The 25,471-nt window shown below is 40.3% G+C and overlaps 1 protein-coding gene across 1 annotated transcript; it reads left to right on the top strand.

Annotated features, from left to right (window-relative positions):
- Positions 1-6,784: 6,784 nt before the first annotated feature.
- LOC109462999 (5-hydroxytryptamine receptor-like) lies at positions 6,785-7,324 on the top strand. Its single transcript, XM_019759687.1, has 2 exons — positions 6,785-6,817; positions 6,920-7,324. Exons 1-2 carry the CDS (start codon positions 6,785-6,787, stop codon positions 7,322-7,324), a joined length of 438 nt encoding a protein of 145 aa, XP_019615246.1.
- The last annotated feature ends 18,147 nt before the right edge of the window (positions 7,325-25,471 follow it).

Genomic DNA, 25,471 nt, shown 5'->3' with positions numbered 1-25,471 from the left:
TAAATCGCGAACTCCTGACGTGTGAGCGCCCACGGCATCATATTTGCATTAGCAGACCTTTCCACTCCAGCTGTGTAAGTCCTTCTATGCATCTTGATTTAACTTCACAGCTGAACGACCATGGAACCCTTTATTCACAGTCGCGTGTGATATTTGTATCGCATTCGTTTTCCTTTCTGTGCTTTATACTTGTATGTGGAAGTGATCTATACAAATCACGGCTTCTGCAACCTTCCGTTACATATGTGATACCTCTCACTTAGATGGTTGTGAGCTTAACGCCAGGATCAAAAGTTACAGTTTTAAAAGTTGCTTAGTCATTAGTCTCCTTTCCGGAAGCATACTTGTAAGTTAAACTTTTTAAAAGTTTTTTTTTTACCCATTTCGTCACGGGGATTGTACCCACACCATGGTCAACAGTGTTCTCAAATATATAGAGGAGGCAGACGTTGTACAAGCCTAGTAAGAATAACCTCTCCAAATCAAGGCTTGCATAACCCTGCTTCACATATGTGATGCATCCGTTATATATAGGATTACATATTTAAGTTTTGCAGTTGGGAATAGAATCTGAGGCATAAGACTCCTTTGCGAAAACTTTGTTTATTACTTCGCCCTGCTTGTCCCCACGCCAAGGTCGCGGAATCTCCTGTGCGAAAACCGCATCATTTTCCTCCTTCGTCACGGCATACTTGTGTCCACAATAATCTGCGCCGCACTTTCTCACCTCCTGCAAACCAGACGCGGCAGTGGAATAACCTCCGCCGACCTCAGGCCCGCATTACCAGCTGCCGGAGCCCGGGCAGACGGAGCAGACACGACAGGACATCTCTCTTCGGAGATTCTATAGCTCTGATCTATGGGCTGCTTTCATGTCGGAATGGATTTCACAGAGTGGTCGTCAGAAATCGGAAGATCACAGGTTCGACCGTGGCACTGTATGAAATTCAAGAGTGTTAAAGATTTGAGAGGAGAGCTCGCGGCGTGACTAAAACAGCCATTAGGTGTGCAAGATTGCATTCTAACATTTCGTCCTGGGAGCATTTCCTGTATGTTAGAATTACAAGGCAGGGTATCGCACCATCCTGTTTTGTACATTCTAGTACATCATATTTTGAGACGTAGGTCAAAGTCATCCATTGGCCATTTCTTAGATGTGGTTTGATTGTAGTAATAACCTGTTTTTCCGCCATTCATGTTAGCGCATTTTATACAAATCGTGAGAAAATTTTAATCTTTGGTATGCGGAGAAAGTCTACTCAAAATCTCTGGTGAGTACTCTTATTTGTGGACAAGTCGTTTTTGTTTTCCGTTGAACCACCGTTTGCAATATAAGTAATTTTCAAAACAATGAATCCATAATCAGTGTTTCTCTTACTAACAAGTATTTGTTCACGCTATTTAACCAGATAATTGCTGCAAAACACTAACTGGCAACTAGTTTCTCTGTGTTGAAATAGGAATCTAAAAGTAATCATCACGGTACATTTTGCGCTAATTGCACATTTGGCAAACCAAACTTTAATGATGAATGAAACATAACAAGAGATAGAAGACCTCATATCTCCATATTTTTTTTTTGTAAATTTCTTGCTGTACTGAAAGTTTCTTGCTGATTACTAGTAATGGTGAACTTTTTCTTAACAACATTTCCCAACGGCCTCCGTATAGTTAAGACTAAGATAACTAAAGACAGAAAATGAGGTAACCTTTGGCTCCTATGCCTAGACAACAGTCAACAGCAGGAAATTGAGAACAGGCAATGAGACTGAAGCATGAAGAAAAATGTAAACTCAAGGGAAATGTGGAGCGTAACCTTCTTTAAAAGTTAGCTGTAACGAGCCCTGGTGCTGTCTTACAGCAGGGAGCGAAACTGCATCAAACCGGTACCCTCGGGTTGTCATTATACCCCAACAAGACTTGATGAATGCTGACTAGACGGAACACCAGAACACCGCTTAGTAATCACACAGGGGAGTTGCTTCTGCCTGCAATCATCGTAGCTACAGAATACGGGAAACATTTGGCTCGCAGACCTCAGCAGTTTCCAAAATAGAAACACTCCATGATCAAGTGCAGGGGATCGATACCCGGTCATGAGACTGAGCGTCAACTTGATTGTCCGGGAGACAGCAGTGTCCAACAGACAGTCTACTTCAATCTTCATCACACCCAACAAACCTTCACAAACTCAGTATCATGAATAACGCCTACGACAACATCTCACGGGCGGTAACCAGTTATCGATCTGCAGCTGGGCTGGGTGAATCAGTTCCGTTCCTGTCCACACGTACACACAAGAATCGACAGTTTTTTTTACTCAAAACACAGCGGCAGTTGAAACGACTAACCAGGAAAGAGGGACGCAAGATAACAAGCGACTTGGAACAAGAGAGTTGATGTAGCTAGTCAACGAGTTGGTGGGAAGTTTGGGTATCGCAGTACAAAATATCGCAGTGCACAATACACAAGTAAATTTACCATGTAAATTTTACATGTACGCAGTAAATGTTACATGCATAGTACTTGATTGTGTCATTTATTCTATTAACAGTTGAAATGTTTGTCAGTGATATTCTGTATTTCTACTTATTTATGGTCTCTTCAGACAGGATGGCTCAACTAAGAGTAAGTCAAGCATTTTGAAGAGTACGTCAAGCATTTTGTTCTAAAACTTTTGAAGAATTACATCAAACATATACATAGATACAGCTAATTTACAAGCAAGCAAATGACAGACACATGAACCATCGGCACGTGAAAAATAGTTCATATTACACTCATAAACACGATTGTGGGAGTGTTTTGGAGTTTTGTAAACAAAGATTTGCTACTCTTGTCCCATAAGCTAATGATGGATTGTTCACATTACCACCAAATCTACCATAGACGATTCCATGAAATGAGACTGCAGCAGGCCCAAACGACTATCGTGCAGCACCAACAATGCATCAACAATGTCTGGTGAAAACTGATAACATTGGATAAAGCACTGGCAAAGTGCTCAAATGATATTCAGTATAAATAACATTCAATCTTCAAAGAATCTTGAAAGCTGTATTCGACGTTTTCAAGAAAAGAATCGCAGTCAGCACGACAAGTACACTTGTGATGATGGCATTGAAACATCTTCCTACAGATACTTTAAAATCCAAATTGATGTTATGTAGGGTTTTAGGATTTATCTATACTTTCTGAGTGTAATACCCTCCCGTTACACGCCAGCTTGTATTTGTCAAGTCGATAGCTAAAGTCGTTTGATCTTTATGTTGGTTCATTCGTTAATACCACTGGCGGCCAACCTCAAGCCTAGAGAGACGTGGATTGTGGACAGAGATCTCGGCATATTGTCAATGACGTATGACTACAGCACAGAGAGCGGCGTTGTAAAAAAACTGCGAGGGCAAAGCAACACTGACGGGCAAGTCATGATAAACGATGGGACGATGGGTGTATAGCTGGGGGATAAAGTACCGGAAACTAGTGAATCAGTAAAGATGAATTGACGTTGGTGAAAAAGTCCAACTTCTGGTCAGGCGTCGTCTAGACGACTATATAATCATGAACTCATCTGTACAGAGCTTTACCTCTGCTGCTGCCCGTTGAGTCCCTCCCACATAATATCATAAGGCCAATGTTGATTTGATTATATGGATAACATCCTCCGGGAACCCCAAAACTGATGCGAGCACGCGAATAAAAAAAAGTTTTGCAAAAAAAAAAATTGCTTTCATGAAATTTACGTTGTTATGAAGGTCGTATGACAAATGACACAGAGTATGGTATGGCGAATAATCTACTCTTTAAATTCATTTCTTTGCATTTTAGTTTTTTGTTTGATTTTGGCATTCTACGACGTTGGAATCGTTTTCAAATATTTTTTTTTGCAACTTTCTGTATATATTTGCTCATTTTGCAACTGTTTTGTACAATTTACAGTGTGGTTGGAAACTTTTTTTTTTGGGAAACGGCCGAAAATTCATGCGCGCGCGGATGTCATCCATATAATCAAATCAACATGGCCTAATAAGAACTTATGATCCGTTCTTCTTCGTTGCTGCCAAGCCCCCCAACGTGGGATTATCGCCTGCGCATTGTCAGCTCCAGTCATAAAAAAATTCTAGTCATTGCCTTGGGTAGCACCCAATATTTTGACTCTAGTCACTGCAAAGTCACATGTTGTGACAGTTCTGGATAAATGCTACTCTCCCAGTGAGCGGCCGGGATGCATCGCCCTCTGACTTTTCCTCCCGTTGCCATCTACTCCATCAGTCAGGTCTGACGTACTCTAGACCTTCTCAACCAGCGAGAGATTTATTTCTTCCTGCCGGTTAGCACACCCAACAAATGGATCAAGCACATTTATCTGCTAGTCGGCGATCCGTGATAGAGTAGTCCAGAAATAGAAACACGGCCTCCCTGCTTCTCGTAAAGCTTTCATTTCTCCGAGATCTGTCGAGGCGGTCACAATGAGTTACAGACAGCAATCATCAAACGGATCATACTTAAACTTGCGTTAGGCACTTACGTTTTATGGTAAGAATAAAATTGTATCAAACACTAAATCAACGAACTTCGAGAATGTGTACGTGACTGCTTGTGTGTTTTATTGCCTTCTTTCAACACGGGACAGGAAAACATCCGTTTTCTTTTCTCGTTTGACTAACACCAAATCAGATGGCGCCATGCCTTCCTTTTTCGGGCAAAATGACTGTGTAATATCAATGTTTGGAACAGCCATCTACATACTATTAGATGGATATGTATGGCTGTTATGTTTTAGCCCCTCCAGAACGTGACGTCTCTGCTGGTTGCCAAAAAAACTATTTTCGTTCTATTTCCCAATGTGTCGGTCGACTCTTTCATGAATTCATCAGATAATGGTGAGTGTAAAGTGCAGTTGGAAGGAATTAACATTAATGCTTTTGCACATGCGTGTTGTGTAGTACACCCTAAAAAACTTCGAACCTTTTACGCTTATTACAATAATCCCCAACTATCTGTTCCCACGGACTTAAAAGCTTGGAACAACCTTTTAGCTCTATGTTTAATATGATACTCGTATTAGATCTGTCGTCTAAAAGCAACCAAAAAGATCACTCTTGTCGCTGCCTCTTTCTACAATCTTTAATCTTACAAATCACGACTCCAAGCTGGTGTAAGGACCTAGCCTAGTATTTTGTAGTGAAAAGTGCATCAGTAGAAAGACCCACTAAATGTTGTAAAAACACAGAGACCGATCCAGATCCTTACTTTGGGTTGGAAATTACTGCTACGCCTTAGTGACATTTGTCCTAAAAGAGAATCAAAATAACCGGAGATACAGATAAATTTACCGCAATGCTTACTTTGAAAAACACGATGGCTGTCTATACATTGTTGTTTCCTTACATTTAGTAAGTGTAGTATATTCTCATTGTTCATGTTGCTGTTGTTTTTATATTTACTATGAGTAATGCAGTTTGTAGCCGGAAATAAAGAGTCATATGAAAAAAAAATTGAAGTCTTCTTACCCGGGTGACGGGCGGCAATTGCCAATGCACCTGGTCGTACCACGTGAGATGCCTAGAACTGAAAGACACTCACCTTCAACCTATTTAAACGCATGCCCCAGCACCCACTTATCACAGCACATTGAAATAGACATGTTCCCGTTACTGTGACCGTTAGAAGGGCTCTATAGACACTTACGGGCCTGTCTGGCCGATCCCATTTATCATGTACTTGATGGATGGTGGTCTATAGTGTGCTCTTCGTGGTCTACAACTACGTTGATATAATTCAGATCATTGTATATATAAAACATCTAAAAGTATTTGAATTCATTCTTGTAAGTCCCTATAAATGGGTTAAGCACACACTTTCCATTCTTCTTTTCTGTAGTTGTTAAGCAAATAACCGTGGATATTTATCATACCTTATAAGCCTCCTTATATATCATATGGTATTACTTATAGGTATCATATGGGTACATGGAGACTTAATTGTCTGAGTGAAGAAAATTATAATACATGCCTTCATTAATGTAATAGCAGTGCTTAATTTTCCTCCGATGTAAACAGAGCGATGTCCTTACTTCCACATGCTGCAAGTTTGCGATAACGCATTGGCATTTCCCTTTTCTGAAACATTGGGTGCAGGTCCTGTGTGTGCTGCATTTCATGACGTAAGTCTTAGTTGGATGTTTACGATTTTTCTTCACACCAAAATGGTGCAATAATTTTGCATGATGAGATACACGATATCGATGGCATGTCATATGATAAAAATTAACGATGTACAGCATTCCCCTTCTACAGCCTCACATAGTATTATACTTGATTTCAGGATAACCCCCCATTCATACCCTCCCCCACCGCTCGTACGCGCGAGATGATTATTCGTAATCTCCCTGGGCAGCTTCTGGAAAAGGCGATCTGCCATTCATTCCAGGTGAAGCCACAAAGCCCGCTCATCGCTCATCATCTATCTTCAGCTCATGGATCGTTCCGTGTCTTTGTCGACCTATTTACCTCCCGAATAGACACCCACTGCTCTTCTTTGAAAACCTCTCACGGATGTCCGAAAAGGTTGTCGAGGTTTGCACTTTTTGTTTCTGCTTAGCATGAGACTTTTTATTCTTTTTACAACTTACAACAGTAATAACATTCCGATCTCAAGGCAAATATAGGGATGACGCTAGCTATGGGTCGCCGGGAGGTAATAACATGGTGCGTGGTGAGCGGAGCTTCGTCAGACGTACGCAGACGTCTCCCCCTCAGTCGGGTGGAATCTAGCCGCCGTCATGGCTGGCGCCACAGACTCCGCCGACAAGCAAGCTAGTCTAAAGATGTCGCCTCGCAAGAATTCTCCAGAAGAGTAAATTATTTCTCAGCGAACAAGATTTGTTTACTAAATTTGAGATGATCAATGAGGAAAGCGCAGCAGAGACCATGGAGGGAGGTCCGAAGGGGATAACACCACGTACGACCTTCTGCCGATGCTGCAGCCAACAACGGTCACCGCCGCGGCAACCGTCCTGGGGATGACGATGTTTCTCGGAACCGTGGGGAACATGATGGTTCTGTACTCCTTCCTGCGGAACAAGGCCCTGAGAACAGCCGCTAACGGGCTGATAGCGAACTTGAGCGCCGCAGACCTCTTGGCCTGTACCGTGGCATCACCCATTGCTCTAGTCGTGGTGCTGAGTCAGGACCCGCTCCCTCCGCCTGTCTGTGATCTACAGACCTTCTTCTCCACCCTCTGTAACCTGGTGACGCTCCTGATGCTGGTTGGGATAAGTGTGGACAGGTGGCTCAACATCAACTACCCTTTCACGGGGTGAGTTACTTCATACAATCATGTCTATTGGTCACTAACAGCCATTCATCGCAACACACACCAGCTAGAGATAGAGAGTGAGGTTTCTGTTCTTTGTAGAGTGTAAAGAGATGCGTGTGGTTAGAAATATGAATTCAATGTTGTACAAATGTCAAACAGGTCAAACGTACGATGGACATTGCATCCCAGCATCTACCAAACGATGACGGACACAAAATTGGGCAATACAGAGCATCATTAAGTAGTATGACATACGTTTGTTTACTCCAATGTGAGTATAGACCCGAGGTACAGATGCAACTTAACGCATGATGACAGTATTTTCCTGCCCTTGCACGTCCTTGACCATTCCAAAGCATTTGCCTAGATAGATAGATAGTCCATAATAGCATTTTTAGACCTATAATCAAAGTAGTCAAAACTAATATCCCACATTGGTGAGACGTAGCAACGGCATCTCCAGGCCCGAAATCGATCAGACGCCATTCTTACATCATAGTGATTACTTGTAAGTCATTTGGAGGGCCTAGAATATCACTCTTTTGTAGTGTCCTAGACCTTTCATCCCTAACATGTTTGCAATCACCTTGTATCATCAACATATGTATTATATCTTGCTTACATCGTCAGCACAGACCTTTGTGACCAATACACCTACATAGTCCTTCGAATATAACTTTAACATCAATATTTAAGATTAATATGAATGTTGATGACTTTGATCATGCCTTCATGCACACCATTGCCGTCAAAGTAATAGCATCAAATATACTAGTAACGTGCGCGACGAAACCTCACTTCTCACCGTTGTAAAAAGTCAAAACATGTCTAAAACACCTCATTTTTCTCTAGGCTTTGTCACAAGAACATTATGTTCCTATGAGCCCGATGAAGCTATTTGCAGGTCATATATTTATTATGTTATTCCAGTCTAGTAATAGCGTCCTGGGTTGGGTCAGTAACATTAGTTCCTCCGAGACAAAACGAGATACGCTGCAATTAAGTAAGCCATTAACTGGCGGTCTCCTATCGTCATCTTCATCTGACAGGTTCTTTCGCAATACGTCGACTGCAGGGCACCAGTTTATTGGTTATTTGTTGAAACGGGGTTAGTGTGATACATTTTGTAGTAAGTGTTGAGGCAGCCATCTGTCAACGGGACGCATAAACATTGGGCAATACAAAATGTAGATTGTAAAATAGTCTATAGATAACCAAAACAGTAAAAAATATATATAAAATATCTACAAATTAATCAAAGAGCTACAAAAATGCCAAAGTTAGATCTTCCTACTACATTATGAACTATTTGCTGCTACTCCTATGTCACACTTACAAATGTACTAGTAGGAAGCGAGAAAAAAGCAAGTAATGAAATAAAAAAGTGTGATTATAGCTATAGCCAATGGCTAGGTGGGTAACCTTACTTAAATGTCAGAGGAGCGACATGACTGAAATGTATCAATGTGGCTATCAAATATTCATAGCTGGTTACTTTTGCCTACATCCTGTCCACCAGCCTGAAGACCAACTTACAATATATAGGTAAAACAAAAGGCTCACATAATATACTTCGAGAATAATACATGTGACTGTAGTCATATGCTTGCGAAGCTCGTAGGTTGTACCTTTAAAGTTTAATAACTAGGTTGTGTTTTCAATTCGTCTAGAGAGCAGGCCGCGATGAGAAAACTATTGTCTAAACAGTATTAACACGCATTGTACAGTATTTGAGAATTTCTCCGAGATGTACGTACTGATGCCATTACTCATTACAAGTTGTTGACACACAAGTATTGTGTGTTCAAGAACAAGATAGCAAAAGTGCCGTGCGTAGAAACAGTCTAGACATGTTTCCTACCATTACACGCCACCAGTATCTGATTTTCAACTTCATGGACTCGCCACTAATGTGAACGTTATCTCTTCGGTTACGCCCGTCTTAATCCTGATGACTCCTCACTGCTCTTAATGCCAATGTGCAAAATTTATGAAGAATCTGACCTTCTCTTCTTGCAGCATGAATTAGCAGCCATGTTACTCTCTAATTGGCAATCATGATGGATTGGTCGCGAAGAACGCTGGAACGAAAGGTGACAAATGGGTTCTGGGAACCTTTCAAAAAGCACTTTGCTGAATCAAAAGTCGATATCAGGGGGATAGGGTATAGCGTTAATAGCCGTAATTTGAGGACGAGCACTATACCACAGTGACATTATGAGTAGGAAAGCATGGAATTTGAAAAGACAGCTTGAATAGGGCACAGGGTGCACTGCCATAACAAGGGGTCTAGAAATCATAGTTTCTCCTCTTTTGAATGTCTTTGGACAAGTGACATGATAACGTCGTACTATAATTGTTACTTGTTCTACAATTTAAGAGACCGTTTCATTTCTTTTCCATACGGAAAGTCATTAATAGGACACAGGGTGCACTGCCATAACAAGTGATCTAGAAATCATAGTTTCGCTTCTTTTGAATGTCTTTGGACAAGTGACATGATAACGTCGTAACATAATTGTAAATTGTTCCACAATCTAAGAGACCGTTATATTTCCTTTCTATTCAGAAGGCCTCCTATTCACATCTTAATGGTTGTTGTAACAGTGTATCATAATGTTCTTTCAGTTCTTATCCACGGGTGCTTGAACAAAAATGTCAAAGTCCAGGCCTGAGATGTATTGGCTTGGCTGAATAATAAAACTGGAACTTCTCTGCTGGCTGAAAACACTTGCTGAAGCCTATCCGCTTAAAAATAAAGCTATCTGTTTGCTGGGTGCAATTGTGCACGATGGCCTTTCCATAGGCAACCCCATAAATCACAGGCAGTATATATAGTAACCACGGACGGCCTCAGCATCGGTTAGCGCAAAATGTGTTGAAAGGACAGCGGGGTTCTGTAACATAAAATACGACTTGGGACGGAAATAAATGAGAAACATGAATTGAAAATGCTCCGTGGTATGTTGTGTTAAACAATAAGGCTACGACTCGCCTACGAAAACGAATACTAGTACTCCCGCAGTCCTAGGAAACGAAGGATTGGTTTTGTCTGAATTGCCAATGGGACCCCGTCGACCCTTACTTGTTTTACAAGGCATACTATATAAGCAAAGCTTGTGTGAAAATCGCTCTTTAAACTTGCCAAAAGAAACTATGTGATTACATTGGAACGCAGCCATACAAGTTTTGTTTGCTTTACTTTTATGTTCTGGAGAGAAGGAACGGGGCTCTTCATTTCATCCCTTTTTCAGAGCTGGCGTCATAACTTAACAGACTCCAGTACTCACAATCCGAGTATCCATAACCTATTCCCTGTATTAGATCACCAAGTGATGCGAATTTTATGGTGTGAATTACATGGAAAAAAATGATGATGATAATAATGATAATATGGGTTTTATTCGAAACATTTCACAGCCCGAAGGCTGAATTACATGTCCCATACATGCTTAGACAACTTGTGACATCAACTCTTATGTACTAAAGGTTAAAATAACAGTTTCGTTAAAAATAACCTAAGTGACTTGTATCATTAAAGCCAAGGAACACGGAATCATATAGTGATAGGAAACAAAAACAGTTTGGACACGGTCCTGAAAATCTAGCAATATTTGACGGACGTCTCACTGCGTTCGTGGCCAACTTTAGCCTTTCTAATCACCAATATTGCATCAGCTTTATGGACAGATTTAGAAAGGGCGTTAGTTCACCAAATCTCCTGAGCGCTGGGAACAATTTACTTCGAGCGCATTGCCGGTAATATGCCCAGGAGATTTGGCGTTAAATTGTATCTCAGGGTAACAGGCAGGGTATGTACCCGAGAAAACATTAAGTGGAAGCAATAGAACAAAGTTGCAGAACAATATTTGCCAGTCATATTTTGATTGTGGGCATTGTAACAATAAGATCTACTTCAACAGTATGGCCTGTTGTTTTGGCCATGTTCTGATTTTGTCCTTGAACGTGTCCGAGTATGCCACAGGTGGCAGAAATTGCCGGTACACCTCCCGAACTATACAGGTGTGTGGAAGAGATAGGAGTTGGACGTGTAGTTTGTTAGGCTTTGCCCAGGTTTATGGTTATCCTTCACTAAGCCGGGGTTCTTATATCCTTCAAACAGGTGTGGAGAAATGATTTCAAATTTATTGGGCCTTCCAGGGATCTGTTAATGTCTGTAAGTCGGTAGCTGAAGGAACGCTGAAGTACCTTAGATAAGTGCTAAAAACAAACATTAAAACAGGATTAAGATATAAGTTCTAACACAAAATATTTTACTGTGTTGGAAACTAATGTTTAACCCAGCCTCAGAATGAATGCTACCTACACAGACGACCTGTCCAGCTAAAACTTTAGTTGCTTGACTTTTCTTGTCATTCCGTTATCATTATTTTCTTGTGATACAAACTTCAAACGCTGCTAAAATTGTCAAACGAGACATTTTCTTCAGGCTTGACGAACTCTTGTTGTCAATCGTAATCCTCGGCGTACAGATTACACTACGGCAGCCAGACAAACCGTAATGCACTCCTCCAGCAGCAGCGATGCTGCCTTCTGATGTAGCTATGGATCAAGTCGTGATAGCAGTAGATAAGCGGAATGGCTTTACCTCCCATGCCATGTATCATGTGTGTCTGCCTATTGACCTGTATGAACCTTTATGTTTCATGGTATGTTATCTTACAATCTATGTAACAGCACGCATTTGTAAGAGACTGTGGGCAGTGCACTTGAAGATAACTTTAACCAGATACCCGAGGGATGAACAAAGAGGAATTCTTCATCCTCCTCGACTGTAATTATTTTGATTCTTGTCTCTCTGTACCTTGTGTAGGTTTATCTAAGGTTGGGGACATTGCGTGGCAGGATATCTCTGTTGTCATACATACAGTCATTTCTAAGATGTGAAGAGTAACTCATGCCAGGTCGTTTGAGGACAAGCTGGAGGCTGTGACGTATTTTAGACGTCCCCCACTTCGGTACTTATGAATAATATAGGCTGTAATAGTATGCCTGTTTAAAAACTACGCACATTTGATACATATTTTCAATGTAAGCTTTGCATAGTATTGTCAATAGTATTGTATAGTATAGTATAGCACATGCTATACAAAACATAGTCACATCAAGTAGACTTAGTCTTGCTTGGATGAAAATAACACATACATATTAAACTGTAAACATCCTGTGGTACGCATTGCTCTTTCCAAACAGCCATCATAAGATAATAGATTCAATAGATAACATCATTGTGAATACGAACTAACAAAACAATAAAACGTAGAACATTGAAATGGACGTGGTGATGCATTATTTATCAAACCTTCGGTTGTCTTTGACGTCAGACGTACTGTTTAAACCCCTCCTAATCTGCATGCACCAAACTCTGCAGAATGAAATTCTCTAGCAGGAACAGGCTTAATTAGATTAAGGCAGTAAGGCACGTAAGGCGATGAAATAAGAGGTGTCTGAGCACATGCGACTTGAAACGTGAATTTTTGCTGAGTGTAGATCCAATGCTAAGGCTAAGATAGATTGTTGGACTCAATGAGAAAGAACACCATAACTTTCTCACACAATTGGGATTCACTTTTTTACTGTCACTTCTAGTTCTCTTAAGCCCCATTTCTATTCCATCCTCGTTATGTCCAATCTCTCCGTTAGCTGTCGTCTACTTTAGGTTTCTGGTATACTTTTAACAACGTCTGGGACTAGAGAGTCACTAGACAGCCGATCTTTGGTATTTTCATACGGATTTATGGTGAGACCACCCATCTATCAACCTCATTTAATGGTTTTCTCACAAGTAACATATTTTTACGATCACTGCTACTAGAATTTAAGCTGTTCATATTGTTTTTGCTACGTTTCCTCTTCTTCTTCTCCAAACAGTGACCTCTGACCTGACTGAACCAAACTGTCTCTCACCATGGTAACTGGTGTTGGCTTGCATCATGTGGCAATTTTATAACAGGAAGGATTTAGACTCCTGTCACCATATATGTGGATGTGTTTGTAAGAATTAACAGAGCAGACCATATGCGAAGGTAAACATTATGCATTTGCTTTGCAAATGTTACTCCTCTAGTTTATCGTTTTATCATACAGGCCGTGTGTACCTTGGTTACTTTTAGCACATTTATCCTCTGTTCTTACAGCATAGAAACAATAAGTATTAACTTAACTGGCCTCTACAAAATTCGACATTAAAATGCGATACATGATACTATCTGATGACCTTACCAATGACCTCCACTGGTGGATGACCTTTATGAAACATTAATCAAAAATACAATTTCTAAAAACATGCTTTCACTCGCGCCTGAGTTCAGCCGGTGTGGAATTGAATTGAAGTAGATAGGTGATTTTGGCGAGGCGAGTGTTAAATCACGTGTATATTATGTGGCAGCCGTGTAATGTACACTGTTATCATGGCCAGGTTTTTGCGTCAGCGAATGTAACAATGTCTTCACCTGAATAGATTCTAAGATCTTTATGCTAATAATCCTGTGATACTTCTATCTAATATTCGTATATCAATTAATGATCATTAATGTGGTACTGTAGTATGTATATCACAAATACATTATGTAACTTAGAAAGGTAACATTTGAATAGCACATGCATAATGTTTACCTTCGCATATGGTCTGCTCTGTTAATTCTTACTCAAACACAATTGCAACATTATGTAACCCAACACCAGTTACCATGGTGACAGACGATCTGGTTCAGGTCATTGACCAGGTTAGTGTTTTGAATGGAAGAAGAAGACACAGAGCAAAAACAAGATGTTTTCCTTCGGTAAATATAAGTACATAAATGAGCAAAATACAACGACGGTTTTTGCCCATAGAAAAATCTCGAGTTTAGTTTACTTCAGTCTTTAAAAGTCTAAAATAGACGTTCTTCAAAATCTTTAACTCAAACTCGGTTGTCCTTGATACGATTCACTGTTGCAAAGTCTCATCCAGAAGAAAATCCCTCCCGGCCCACATCAAGACTACTATTGGCTTTCCACACATTGTCCAGAGTGTGTGACCTTGAAAGATACGTTCCCGTTTGCAAGGATTACTCACCCTCATCTTCCACCGAAGGAAATCAATCTTTACTTGACAGGTCCTATTCATCTCAGTCCTCCTGCGTCAGTCTTAGGTTTACGCGTTTGAATGATTGTAAGCAAAATCTGATATCTGATATATCCCATGAGAGCTGTGCTAAATGCAACATTAATGAAAGTATAACAATATACTTTATATTGAGGGTAATACATGTATATTGCACATTCTAGATTTACGTCTTCAATTCTATAGTAGTATCTTCTTAAAAGTCCCTGTGGCGAAACGACGAAGATGCCCTTGACTTGGGTTATTTTTGTTTTTGATGATAGTGTTATGTGTTATATCCCCTGGAAAGAGTCAAAGGAGGCAGCGGCTAACAGAACTAGAGGTCCAATGTGCCTGTAGACACAGGAGGCCTAGTACATAAGGTCTAAGGGCATATTTGTCACTGGCCAACCAACTTTCTCAAGACATCATGCGGCACACTACATCTGAGACTCTTTAATAAGTCGATTCCAAAAATAGATGAGTTACTCAGTAATTACTTTTATTATCTTTTCTTTCATTTCTTTACCCTGACTCTGTAAATATACAGCACATACGTCCATGCATACAGTACATATACAGAGTATACACCCCAAAGATCTGAGGCTTAGAGCAATGTCTAGTTAAACCCTAACGCCCATTCTGCTGGGAATGCAAATCCCGGGAAGCCAGAAGTAGATTAAAAACCTGGTCGTTACCATTAGAGTTACAAAATCTGACTTGCCCACTTAATGAACAAAATCTAGATAGCCATGGTCATTTGTGCTTCTCCGATGTCAGTAAGGCCATGTCGATTTGATTATATGGATGACATCCTCTGGGAACCCCAAAACTGATGCGAGCTGGCGAATATAAAACGTTTGGCAAAAAAAGTTTCCTTCATTATGGAATCTACGTGGTCATAAAGGTGAAACAAATGACTAAACACATAGAGTATGGTATGGCGAATAATAATAGACTCTTTCATTTCTACACATTTTCTTCTTTTCCTGAATTGATTTCGGCATTCTAGGACATTAGTATCGTCTCCCAATACTTTTTTTGCAACATACGACATATATTGGCTCCTACAGTATGGTTGAAAACATTTTTTGGCCGAAAAGTCATGCGCGCGCGGATGTCATCCATATAATCAAATCAACACTAGCCTGGGTACCATCCTACTTGTATGCCGGGGCTCCCACACTCGCTTCCCTAAGAAGTAGGGAAGCGAGTGTGGGAGCCCCGGCATACAAGTAGGATGGTACCCAGGCTAAATCAACATGGCCTAACATCCACTCAGCTATCGTTATCATACCTTGTGCAATCATGTGAACTTCGTACAGAAGTGTGCTTTTAGAATATAGCAGACTCATTACGTAAGCTACACTGCAGGCAACGCGACGTGGCAGAGGTTTAGTCTGATACTCCCGGGTGCAGTTGCACGAACTTGGCCACACTGGAAATCTTGGAAAGCCCGATTTGCTTCGCACAGACGTCATCGGTGACAATGAAATGGTCCGAGTGAGATCTTATCACGCATTCAAAAGTTCCCAACCGTTCATCATGCAAGGGTGTTCCACAAAACGGAATTACGAAAGGCAAATTGTGGTGGCAACGGTGATGGGGGTTAGTGTCCTGGGCTCAATTTGAAACATGTAAGGGTGATACAAAAGGGTGTTCCACAAAACGAAGCTACGAAATAACATGTAAGGATGATGCCTGACGTTTCTAGAAGATTACAGACTGGGACAATTTAGAAAAATTGTTGTAGTATAAGCGATAACCTTATTGCAAATTATTGTCCGATGTGCAATTATAATCAAAAGAAACAACATTACACAACATGGGTACACCTAAATAAAGAGAAAGAAATGAAAGATAAAGGCATTAAAAAAGTGGCCTAACAACTTTTCTTAACACGTATCGATGGGTCTGGTTTCTTAAGCAAAAATAAAAAAAGAATGCCATACCATTGTATACCATGGGCATCCATTTACACAGTTAAGATATGTATTCATCAACATTATCTTCAGTGCTCAGGCAGTGTTGTCCTGTTCTCTATCTCCTCTAGTAACCGTTATTTGGGGCCAGTCTCCTTGGCAATGATATCTTGTGATCTATTTCTTTCATAAATCCAAATGATACCGACACTGTTATGATTTACGTTACCCGCGTGCTCTAATGCGTTGAAACGTTAGTGTTATTTGAACAGATGTTCTGTAGCGCTTACAGAGTGCGCCTATGTGCACCTTCCGTCAGCATTCGTCGTCGAAAAGAAATCACTCACAAAGATTATTCAACCGAATAAACATAGAAACTCATCCGGACATCCGTCATGGGAAGTGGGAAGAACACTGAGCAATATGTTCATTGCTTGGTGTGAGCTTTGCGTTAGAATTTTAACATTTCTTACTAAATATACGATGTATTATCAATGCAGGCGTATGATTTGACTTATACATATGCATGTACGTACACTAAATTATAATATACGACAATTTTGTGATTATTGTTTTTTCTTTAATCTGCCACTGTTGTATACTCAATAACATGACTTCATAAACAGCAAACATATGGGAAATTGCATCGTACCTCAAAGTGCCAACTTTATGACTTGATTGTAATATATGTCTTCAGCAGTCATGATGATCCCCGTATGGTCTCAATTTGGAAGTAATGACTTCTTTGAAAAATAACACGCTTAGTCACCTGATATAGAAACCCTATTTTAAAAATCCCTAAGCTTACGTTGTCATTACATTGTATGAAACTACAGCGTGAATATTCCCTGGGGAACCATATATGTCTGAAAGAGTAATAATGTTCCCAGCAGTATATACATTACTATCATGTAGGCAGTAGGTAAAAGATCAGTACTTGGTTTTCTTCCGAGAGTGTCCTCCATGGAGGATAGTTTGCATTGAGAAGAAACTTTCAAGTTTGTTTGGACCTTGTCTTTATGTCCATTTATGTTCTGTAGCATGATACTGATGATATCGTACCTAACCGTAGAGCTGATCATGATAGATAGTGATTTCCACATGGGAAAAATGAATGATTGACTTCATTATCTTTAAAGTATATGAGACAGTGCTGTGGAGACTGCTCATACTTGTGTCAGCAGATTTCCGTTTGTCTGTCTCATGTCATCAACCGTGGATGTTCAAGTAATGCTTCCACATATACGATGTGAAAGTTTAGCTAAGTCACGAAGTTGGCACGGCACTAAAACTAACTTTACTGCAAAAAGAGCACGCAAGACACCGGCAACCCCGCAGAGCCGGCTATCATCGCCGCCGGCTGGAAATCGAATCGCGATGGCACAAGTATTTGTCACATTAACGAACTGACCTTAATTGCTGTCAATTTTCGGGGGTAATGTCAGAGGAGGCACTAGTCAAGCGGCCTGTCGGATCGTGAAAAACGTCTTCACCACGGTAATGATGCGATCAGGGACTTTTTCACGCCTGCAAATGACAAATGATGGTTTTAAAAACCTGCTGACATGGGGAGGATAATTGTACAACTAAGGAGTCAAGCAGATGCCCGCTAATTGTGTAAAACACAGTTTTCGCCGTGACACGCTGGGAATGTATTCTTAGGGGATTTCTGAGACTCAAATGTGCACGACAACAGCGGAATTACCGTGTGGACATCCGTAACGCTAAGCCACATTCCACCAATCGTGTAGGAATATCAATCACCATTAATAATGTCTAACCACGGACATAACACACATTAATTGAAGAAACGCGACGATGTGAGCACGCAGAGATCCTCTAATGACAAATAAATGGGTATGTGATTAACCCTTGTCCATAATGGACATTTGGAACAAACCACGAGGGACATTATAGCCCAATAAGCTTCGTGAATCTTCTTTATGGGTTCAGAAGGAATTGTGCTATGGGCCGGGCTCAGGAGCAATATGTATGTGCTATTTTACTGCTGTGTACACGGCGTTAACATCTGTACGCCAGTCCTTGTAACTCGTAAATTCCTGATGCAGTATCGGCCGTAACAGGGAGAAAAAGATAACTTTAACGAGAGAAGGGCCTCGAGAGGAACCTTAGGCAGTATACCCCTGGGCCCTATTATAAATGACAGACGTGGTTCCTTCACATGCCCTCTGCTACAGCTGCCATTACAGGAGAGATGTTGCCAAATGCACCTAGACATTGTGGCTTTACATTTTCAACTTTACTTTTGTTGAACTTTAACCATTAACTAGAAAAGTAAAAGCTATGTTGATTTGACTACACGGATGACATCCACGCGCGCATGAATTTTCGTCCGTTTCCAAAAAAAATAAAGATTTCGACCATACGTTAAATCGTACAAAGTAGCTGCAAAATAAGCAAATATATGCCTTGAATTAAAAAAAAATATTGGAAAACGACACTTATATCGAAGAATGCCAAAATCCAGAGTGCCAAGAAGAATGCCAAAATGCCAATAAAATGTTACTCCGTGTGTTTAGTCATTTGTAACCACCTAGATTTCATATTGAAGGCAACTTTGTTTTGCCAAACTTTTTTTTTATTTGCACGCTCGCATCAGTTTTGGGGTTCCCAGAGGATGTCATCCATATAATCTAATCAACATGGCCTAACGTTATCCCCAGTTTTGACAGGCTAAATCCTCATGGCTGCTTTGCCATTTGATATGGTACCTGCAATATTTGCCATTTTATAGGTGACCTTTCGTGATTCAGTCAACAGAATAGGGTTTGCGCCTTAGTACCATGCCAAGTCTTTAGATGGGCTTAACTTGTGTATTCTAGCATGGAGAGGGGTCTTTATATGGTGTCTCATTTGGGACTGAAGTATAGCATCCGAACTTGACCTTCTTTGTGTGACGGAGAAGGGTTGAACTTTGCTATTTCGAGTAGAAGGCAGTCAGAGGCATTTGGTCTTTCCCACGCATATGTACGTAGAGTAATTGAGTCAGTACATCATGCAATCTACTGCAGATGCTTCTATTGCTTCGCGTAGTGAACAGCGTCTTGGAGCAACGTTCAAAAAGAGTTTTGCTGACAGTTTTTCTTTGTGCGCATCTTGGACAGCGTAAAGAATGAGCGAAACATTCCTTGGCGGTAAAAGTTGTTCTTTTGATCATGTATTGGACTTTAACTTGCCCTGGTGCAATGGATTATGCGCGTATCATTGATTAATTCTTACAGGCGGCTGGCAAAGTCTATGACCGTGAAATTGAAGAGAAAATAGGTAAAAGCAGGCAATGTGGAGGGCAATTCCCCAGGTGACTGTGACCTTCAGAGCAGTTTAGGTAAATCCGGTGGCGACCGGTCAACTGACAGCGTGCAACTAGTAACTTTGAGGGTGACAGACTGACTAAAAGTTCTAAACGAGAAATATGCGGCTCCAGATGTCTTACTGAGGGATGAATTCGTGAGCGAGATGTCGGTTAGCTTGAGGAATGAATTCACCCGCCTATATAGTAGCTTCGATAGCTAGTAGCTCAATATTCTGCAGTCGTCATATAAACCTTACGCTATTTATAAATTCCACTCCATTCAGTAACAAGTCGTATCCATTAAAACATTATCTTGGGGTATAGGCTGTTTCATATGTCCAATTTATTACATCAGGAAAGGCTTTGTGCAATGTTGAATTAGTATAAAACGAACTTTGATGCAATTAACCCTGCCACAAAGAGGTTAACAACGGTGTTCATGCCTCATCGATTGTACATGGAAAAAGACTAAGCGGATCATTAGATGTGAGTGCATTTTGAGCAATTGATATTACATGCCCTAAACAGTGACCCAACGTAAGGACACAGCTGTATCCATGAGATCTTACTTATATAGCCGATGTAGGTGGCGCTTTAGGTGAGAATATGTACATATAGTTGTGTAAAAGAAAACTCCTGTATCCTATACTTAACCAACCTAATGAAACTATTTTCGCAAGTTTGGTAAAAAATTGAAAACATTAGCATCTGAAATTAAATCTACGTGTTTGTCCCACATTGCTATTGTTTTCATTAAGCTAGTACCCATCTTATTATTAGATTTCGAGCAGGAATTTGCTATTTTGAAAATGAATTACGTAAGATTAGGATAGATGACACTGCAGATGACCAGAATGTGGTCTTGCAGACACGCATGATGTCAAATAAGGACATACGTAACATTTGAGTCTCATAATATTATTTGCCCAATAGTGCAAATTGCACAGAATTTAAAGGCGGTGTAAATTACATAATCTACATGTTTTCTGCTAAGCTACCACCATCACGTCTTTTATTACCGCGTAGTATCAAAAGACATTGGACAACATTTGCCGCCAGGAAGTCTGGCTTTTCTGAAAGCTTATTCCCTATCACGACACTTCTATGCATGTATCAATGAACAAGCCTTGTATATCTATAAAACATACCATCTTTATCATCTGTGTGAAAGTCATACATCACTGACTGTTGGGCTGTCGATGTGTCCCGTCGGTTGCTATATTTATGGTAATTGATGGATTTTCAGATGCTGAAAGTGCCGACGAGTTCAAATAGGAAAATACATTAAAGAATGTTTCAATGTAAGCGACTACATGTTAGAGAATAGTTAAACCTTTATTGTTACCATTGATATATACTCTGTACGTAAACTGCCGCATACATAAATTCTGTACGTAGGATGACGTAATCCATACGTATACATGTATTTAACTTGTTAGATCTTTAGTTGTAGAAGACCATACAATAGTCCCTGTACTTATTGTTGTGTCAATAAAGATTCTCTGTAAATTCTCCTGAACGCACAGAATGGCACAAATATCCACAGATGTATGTACAAACATTAGAGGGTAAAGAGTTGTTCAGAAACATGGTATAGTATTGATGAAGGGAAATGTAGTTATTCATCACATTATTTCAAAAAGGATGTCTCTTGGAATATGCAGGTTTCTTCCCATCACTTAAACTAAGCCTGATCTTCATATTTTATCACTGCATGTCAGGCGGTAGATTCTGCTATGAGCCTGTAAATATAGTCTTATGATCCCATGTCCAAAAAAAAACCTGTTATCAGCATAAATTGCGTTATAAAGTGATCTGTCATCCAAAATGAATGCGACTCTTAAGTTTTCGAGAACTTTCCAGAGTCGCATATGGTCATAAAGCTTGACCCGACACAAGGATAACTGCATTAGTCTGAAGCGTCCCGCTCAAGATTTACGATGTTTACGCATCGCACTTCAGTACTCACCACGTAGATATGATTGGGAACTACTAGACCTGGCCAGGAGGGCCATTTGATGAGCCATTGGAACATTTCACAGGACAATTGCGCTGGATACTGTGTGTTAGGTGCTGACCTGTATGGTCCCATGTGTTGCGAAGTAAATGCAATTTTTTCCATTTTGTTACCCGAAGCCATTACGGGTCCCTCACATGATGCATGGTTTTGTACACCACAAACAACAGGTTATTAATATTGATGCTTTACAATTGAACAGGTGGCTTCGAAAGTCTACGTTGAAAGCTTTTTGACTTCCGTAGATTATATTCAATTTAGTACTTGATAAAATCATATTTTGCTCCTACACTCGGCTACATTAAGTTAACTAACATTGGAAATCGAGAGTGTTTTACAAAGATTCAATATGGATTTTAAATGTAATCAGGCTGGCCGCCATTTTGGTGTCCTCATTTGTATTGTATTGGATCGTAGCTCAAGCAGACACATAATTTTTTTATTAAGTTTCGAAGCACTCTTCGGTTTTTCTCTTATTTAAGGTCTAGAAATTTAATGCCGGTTATTGGGAAGAGACAGAAAATCTTTCAATGTCCGAAAAAAAGCTTGAGCTATCATTTAATGAAATGCAAATAGGGGCACCAGCATGTCGGCGGACACAGCTATGACGTCACGGAAAAACGCTCTACATGTACAGATCTTTAAACGAGAAGGCATAACATGAACCAACTTGAGGACAGAAAATGTCTTGGTAGTCCTTCGTCGTCGAAGACGACTGCTATCGTCCTCATTCATGACATGGGGTGTGGCAAAATATAACAAGTTGAACAGATATTACCTAAAGTAACTAGTAAAATAAGATCCCCCTCCGGCATAACTTAGCATACGTTATTGTTGTTACTACAGCCCTGCACGGCGGCACCGGGCGGGCCACGCTACCTTGGCACGGTGAGCACTGTTCAAATTCTGCCCTTTTAAAGTCTTTAAAATCTGCCCGGCTAGTTATAATCGTCTGCTTTAAAGGCCATTCGAAAAGAAAATACTGTAAGCCATTTCTACTATTAACTTAATGTGCAGCTAACATAGTAATGTTTTTCTTATCATTTCAAAAACAAAAAATATATAATTATTCTGCCGTTAAATTATATGACTATCAACATTTGTTTGCATCCATGGATAAGTCAATTAAGATTAGACCAAGGATAAGATTTGATTAAACTGTCGATACCTGCACTTTTTGTTTCTATCAAATCCGTTTGAATTTTAAAACGTTGCCAGTTGCTTCAACATACCGCAACAGCCTCTAGATACCCGAATTCCATAATGCGTATCATCTGCTTTCAGTGACAAATGAGGGCAAACATTTTACATACTTCTATAACAACCTTACTTACAGGCTTACCATGTACTCATCGCCAGTTACCCAATAGTTTTATCCAATATGGCGTGTTAAGTGTAACCTTCGGTCATCGTTTCCTTTCTCGACTGAGATCCGGGCCCTAAGATGGCTCCGAAAATCCTCTCAAACAGCCTACTAAGCCTTAACACGCGGAATTAGCCAGACCTTCAGTCGTTCTGTTGTCTAGGAAACATATCCTCATTACCACTAGTGCGTCACTGCACGCTGCCAGCAAGTAAAGCGCTGTAAACCTTGTGAGCCCGAGTCGTGGTTCTATTTGAATGAATATGGAGCAGCCAGATGAAGCCTTGTCAGCCAGAAAACCATGAAACACGGCCTGAGGTGTTTACTAAGGCCGATTTTACACCTGACATGAATCCCGATATTCATACCCCAACAGCAAAAGACGTGGGATGATGTTGAATCAATTTCTTTCTGTTTACAACTCTGTCTAGTCACTACTTTCCAGTGAGGCCCATGGGAAACATTGCAGCAAAATGAATACATGTATATGTACAAAGAGAGTCAGGTAACAAGCAATCAAAGAAACAAACTTTAAATCTATAAAATAGCGTGTTGTAAACAAACTTTACGGATGCAATTTTTTAAATCAGACTACGACGCCATGACGCTTTAAAGAAAACTTTCCCTCCCATAGCTTTTGTCACTTACATAACTCATTTGTTACATAAGCTAGGGTGAAGCCTTCATCTACCTTTCATACCTAACAGGATTAGGGGTAATCTCCCCGGCCAGACTGGCTCTTGCGTATTTCATAAAAGATCAATAGACTCTGGACCGGTTTGCCCTTCAACGTCAGCACTCTTCATGTATTAATCATCTCTCGTATCATGTTCACCCGACCGGCGTGTGGACACAAAAATACAGTGTTCTGCACTAGCAGGTACAATGTACTGTATTTGTTTTCTTTTTATTCATCTACTAGTACTTGTGATACTGCTCCAATTCACATATACCATATTCTTCATTATGTTCACCTAACGTGTAGTATGTGTGGTATTACACATTTAATTTTGATGTGTTGTTATGCATGTTGCTTATGTTATTTTGTTGTTGCTCAACATCAGGTTTGCTACATGGACGTTGTATTGTTATGTTTTTCGTTTGTCGAACACTGAAAAAATCTAACAGAGAAGGTATTCTGTAATGATAGGTATCTATTCTTGCTCCCACAATGTCATATATACTAGCTTCTGTTGTAATAGGCCGGGGATTTATCATACATAATTTACAACTACTCCATTTGTAGTATGTGGTATCTTAGGTATGCCTTATCTTGGCAATACTCCATAAATAACTAAATGCCTATAAATTACTATTAGTACGTGTTAACACTGATATACACACAAGGTTTTATACTTAATGTGAAAGTACTCTTCGTTGGCAACTAAGACACCGTCATAAATTAGGAAAACTTAAAAGTGGTATGGGTCACCAAATACAAATCCCAGATCTCAACGATGTTTTATAGTATGAGGCTTTATACATAGACGAACTATCAAGCATATCAAACGCCTGTAGCTACGCCTTCGGTAATTTCATATTTGAGCGATAGAAAACCTTGAAGTTCCTGGATGCAAGAAATAGAATCGCATTTTTCTTAGAATCTTTCGAGCAATTATGACCGCCAATCGCAGTTGGAACACCGATTCGTCCCCACGTTAATGTCTCCCAAGGGCAAATTTACTTCGCTGCAATTTGGTAGCGGGGACAATCGCCGGGTAACGGCTTCTGGGAATTGGAGCTTAGGGTTTGCTGGAGTTGAAGGCCAATCCCTCACCCACTGCGACTGACGTTAGAACATGTTTGATAGCTGCTTGAAGCAAAGATATAATGGTGGGCTCCCCATCACATGGCTTTAATGGCTTTCTACACGGCCCAGGTTTGACGTCCGTAAGAGGGGCTGAGAAAATTACCCGCTGGCGTTATTGGTTGTGAAGTGCCGGCTTGATACTTTGATCGTGGAAAGTAAAGTCATCCAAAATACTGCGATTGACTTGGAAATGTAAAATATTTGTCCGCCAGAAAATAATGATCACATTTAGTCGCCTACAGAGGAGACAAGGTAGAGAAGAAAACATCTTCGGTGATTCAAGGCATGTATTGTGAAGTGACATTAAGAAGAAACAGCTACGGGAGAAAAGTGCATGCTTCAAATTTATGATTTGAAACGGGCATGATCATTTCCAGCGTTCTCTTGCCATGTGCCCATGCAGCAGTTATAATTTTGTGGATTTTACACATCCCTTGCTTACCTTCAAGTAGACACAGGGGCCTGTTAGTCCTACAGCATAGCCTTGAAATCTCCATTTGAGTATTTGAAAGTGGGAAAACAGCCATGGGACACAAACCCTAGTACAACCTAGCATCTACAGACACGCTATGTCAAAGGCCAATTGCTGTATTCTGAACCTGAATCGGTCACCCGGTACCG

Source organism: Branchiostoma belcheri, unplaced genomic scaffold (genome assembly GCF_001625305.1).
Source record: "Branchiostoma belcheri isolate BF01 breed outbred unplaced genomic scaffold, Haploidv18h27 scaffold1, whole genome shotgun sequence".
Lineage (NCBI taxonomy): Eukaryota > Metazoa > Chordata > Leptocardii > Amphioxiformes > Branchiostomatidae > Branchiostoma > Branchiostoma belcheri.
This window is presented reverse-complemented; position numbering and strand designations above follow the sequence as displayed.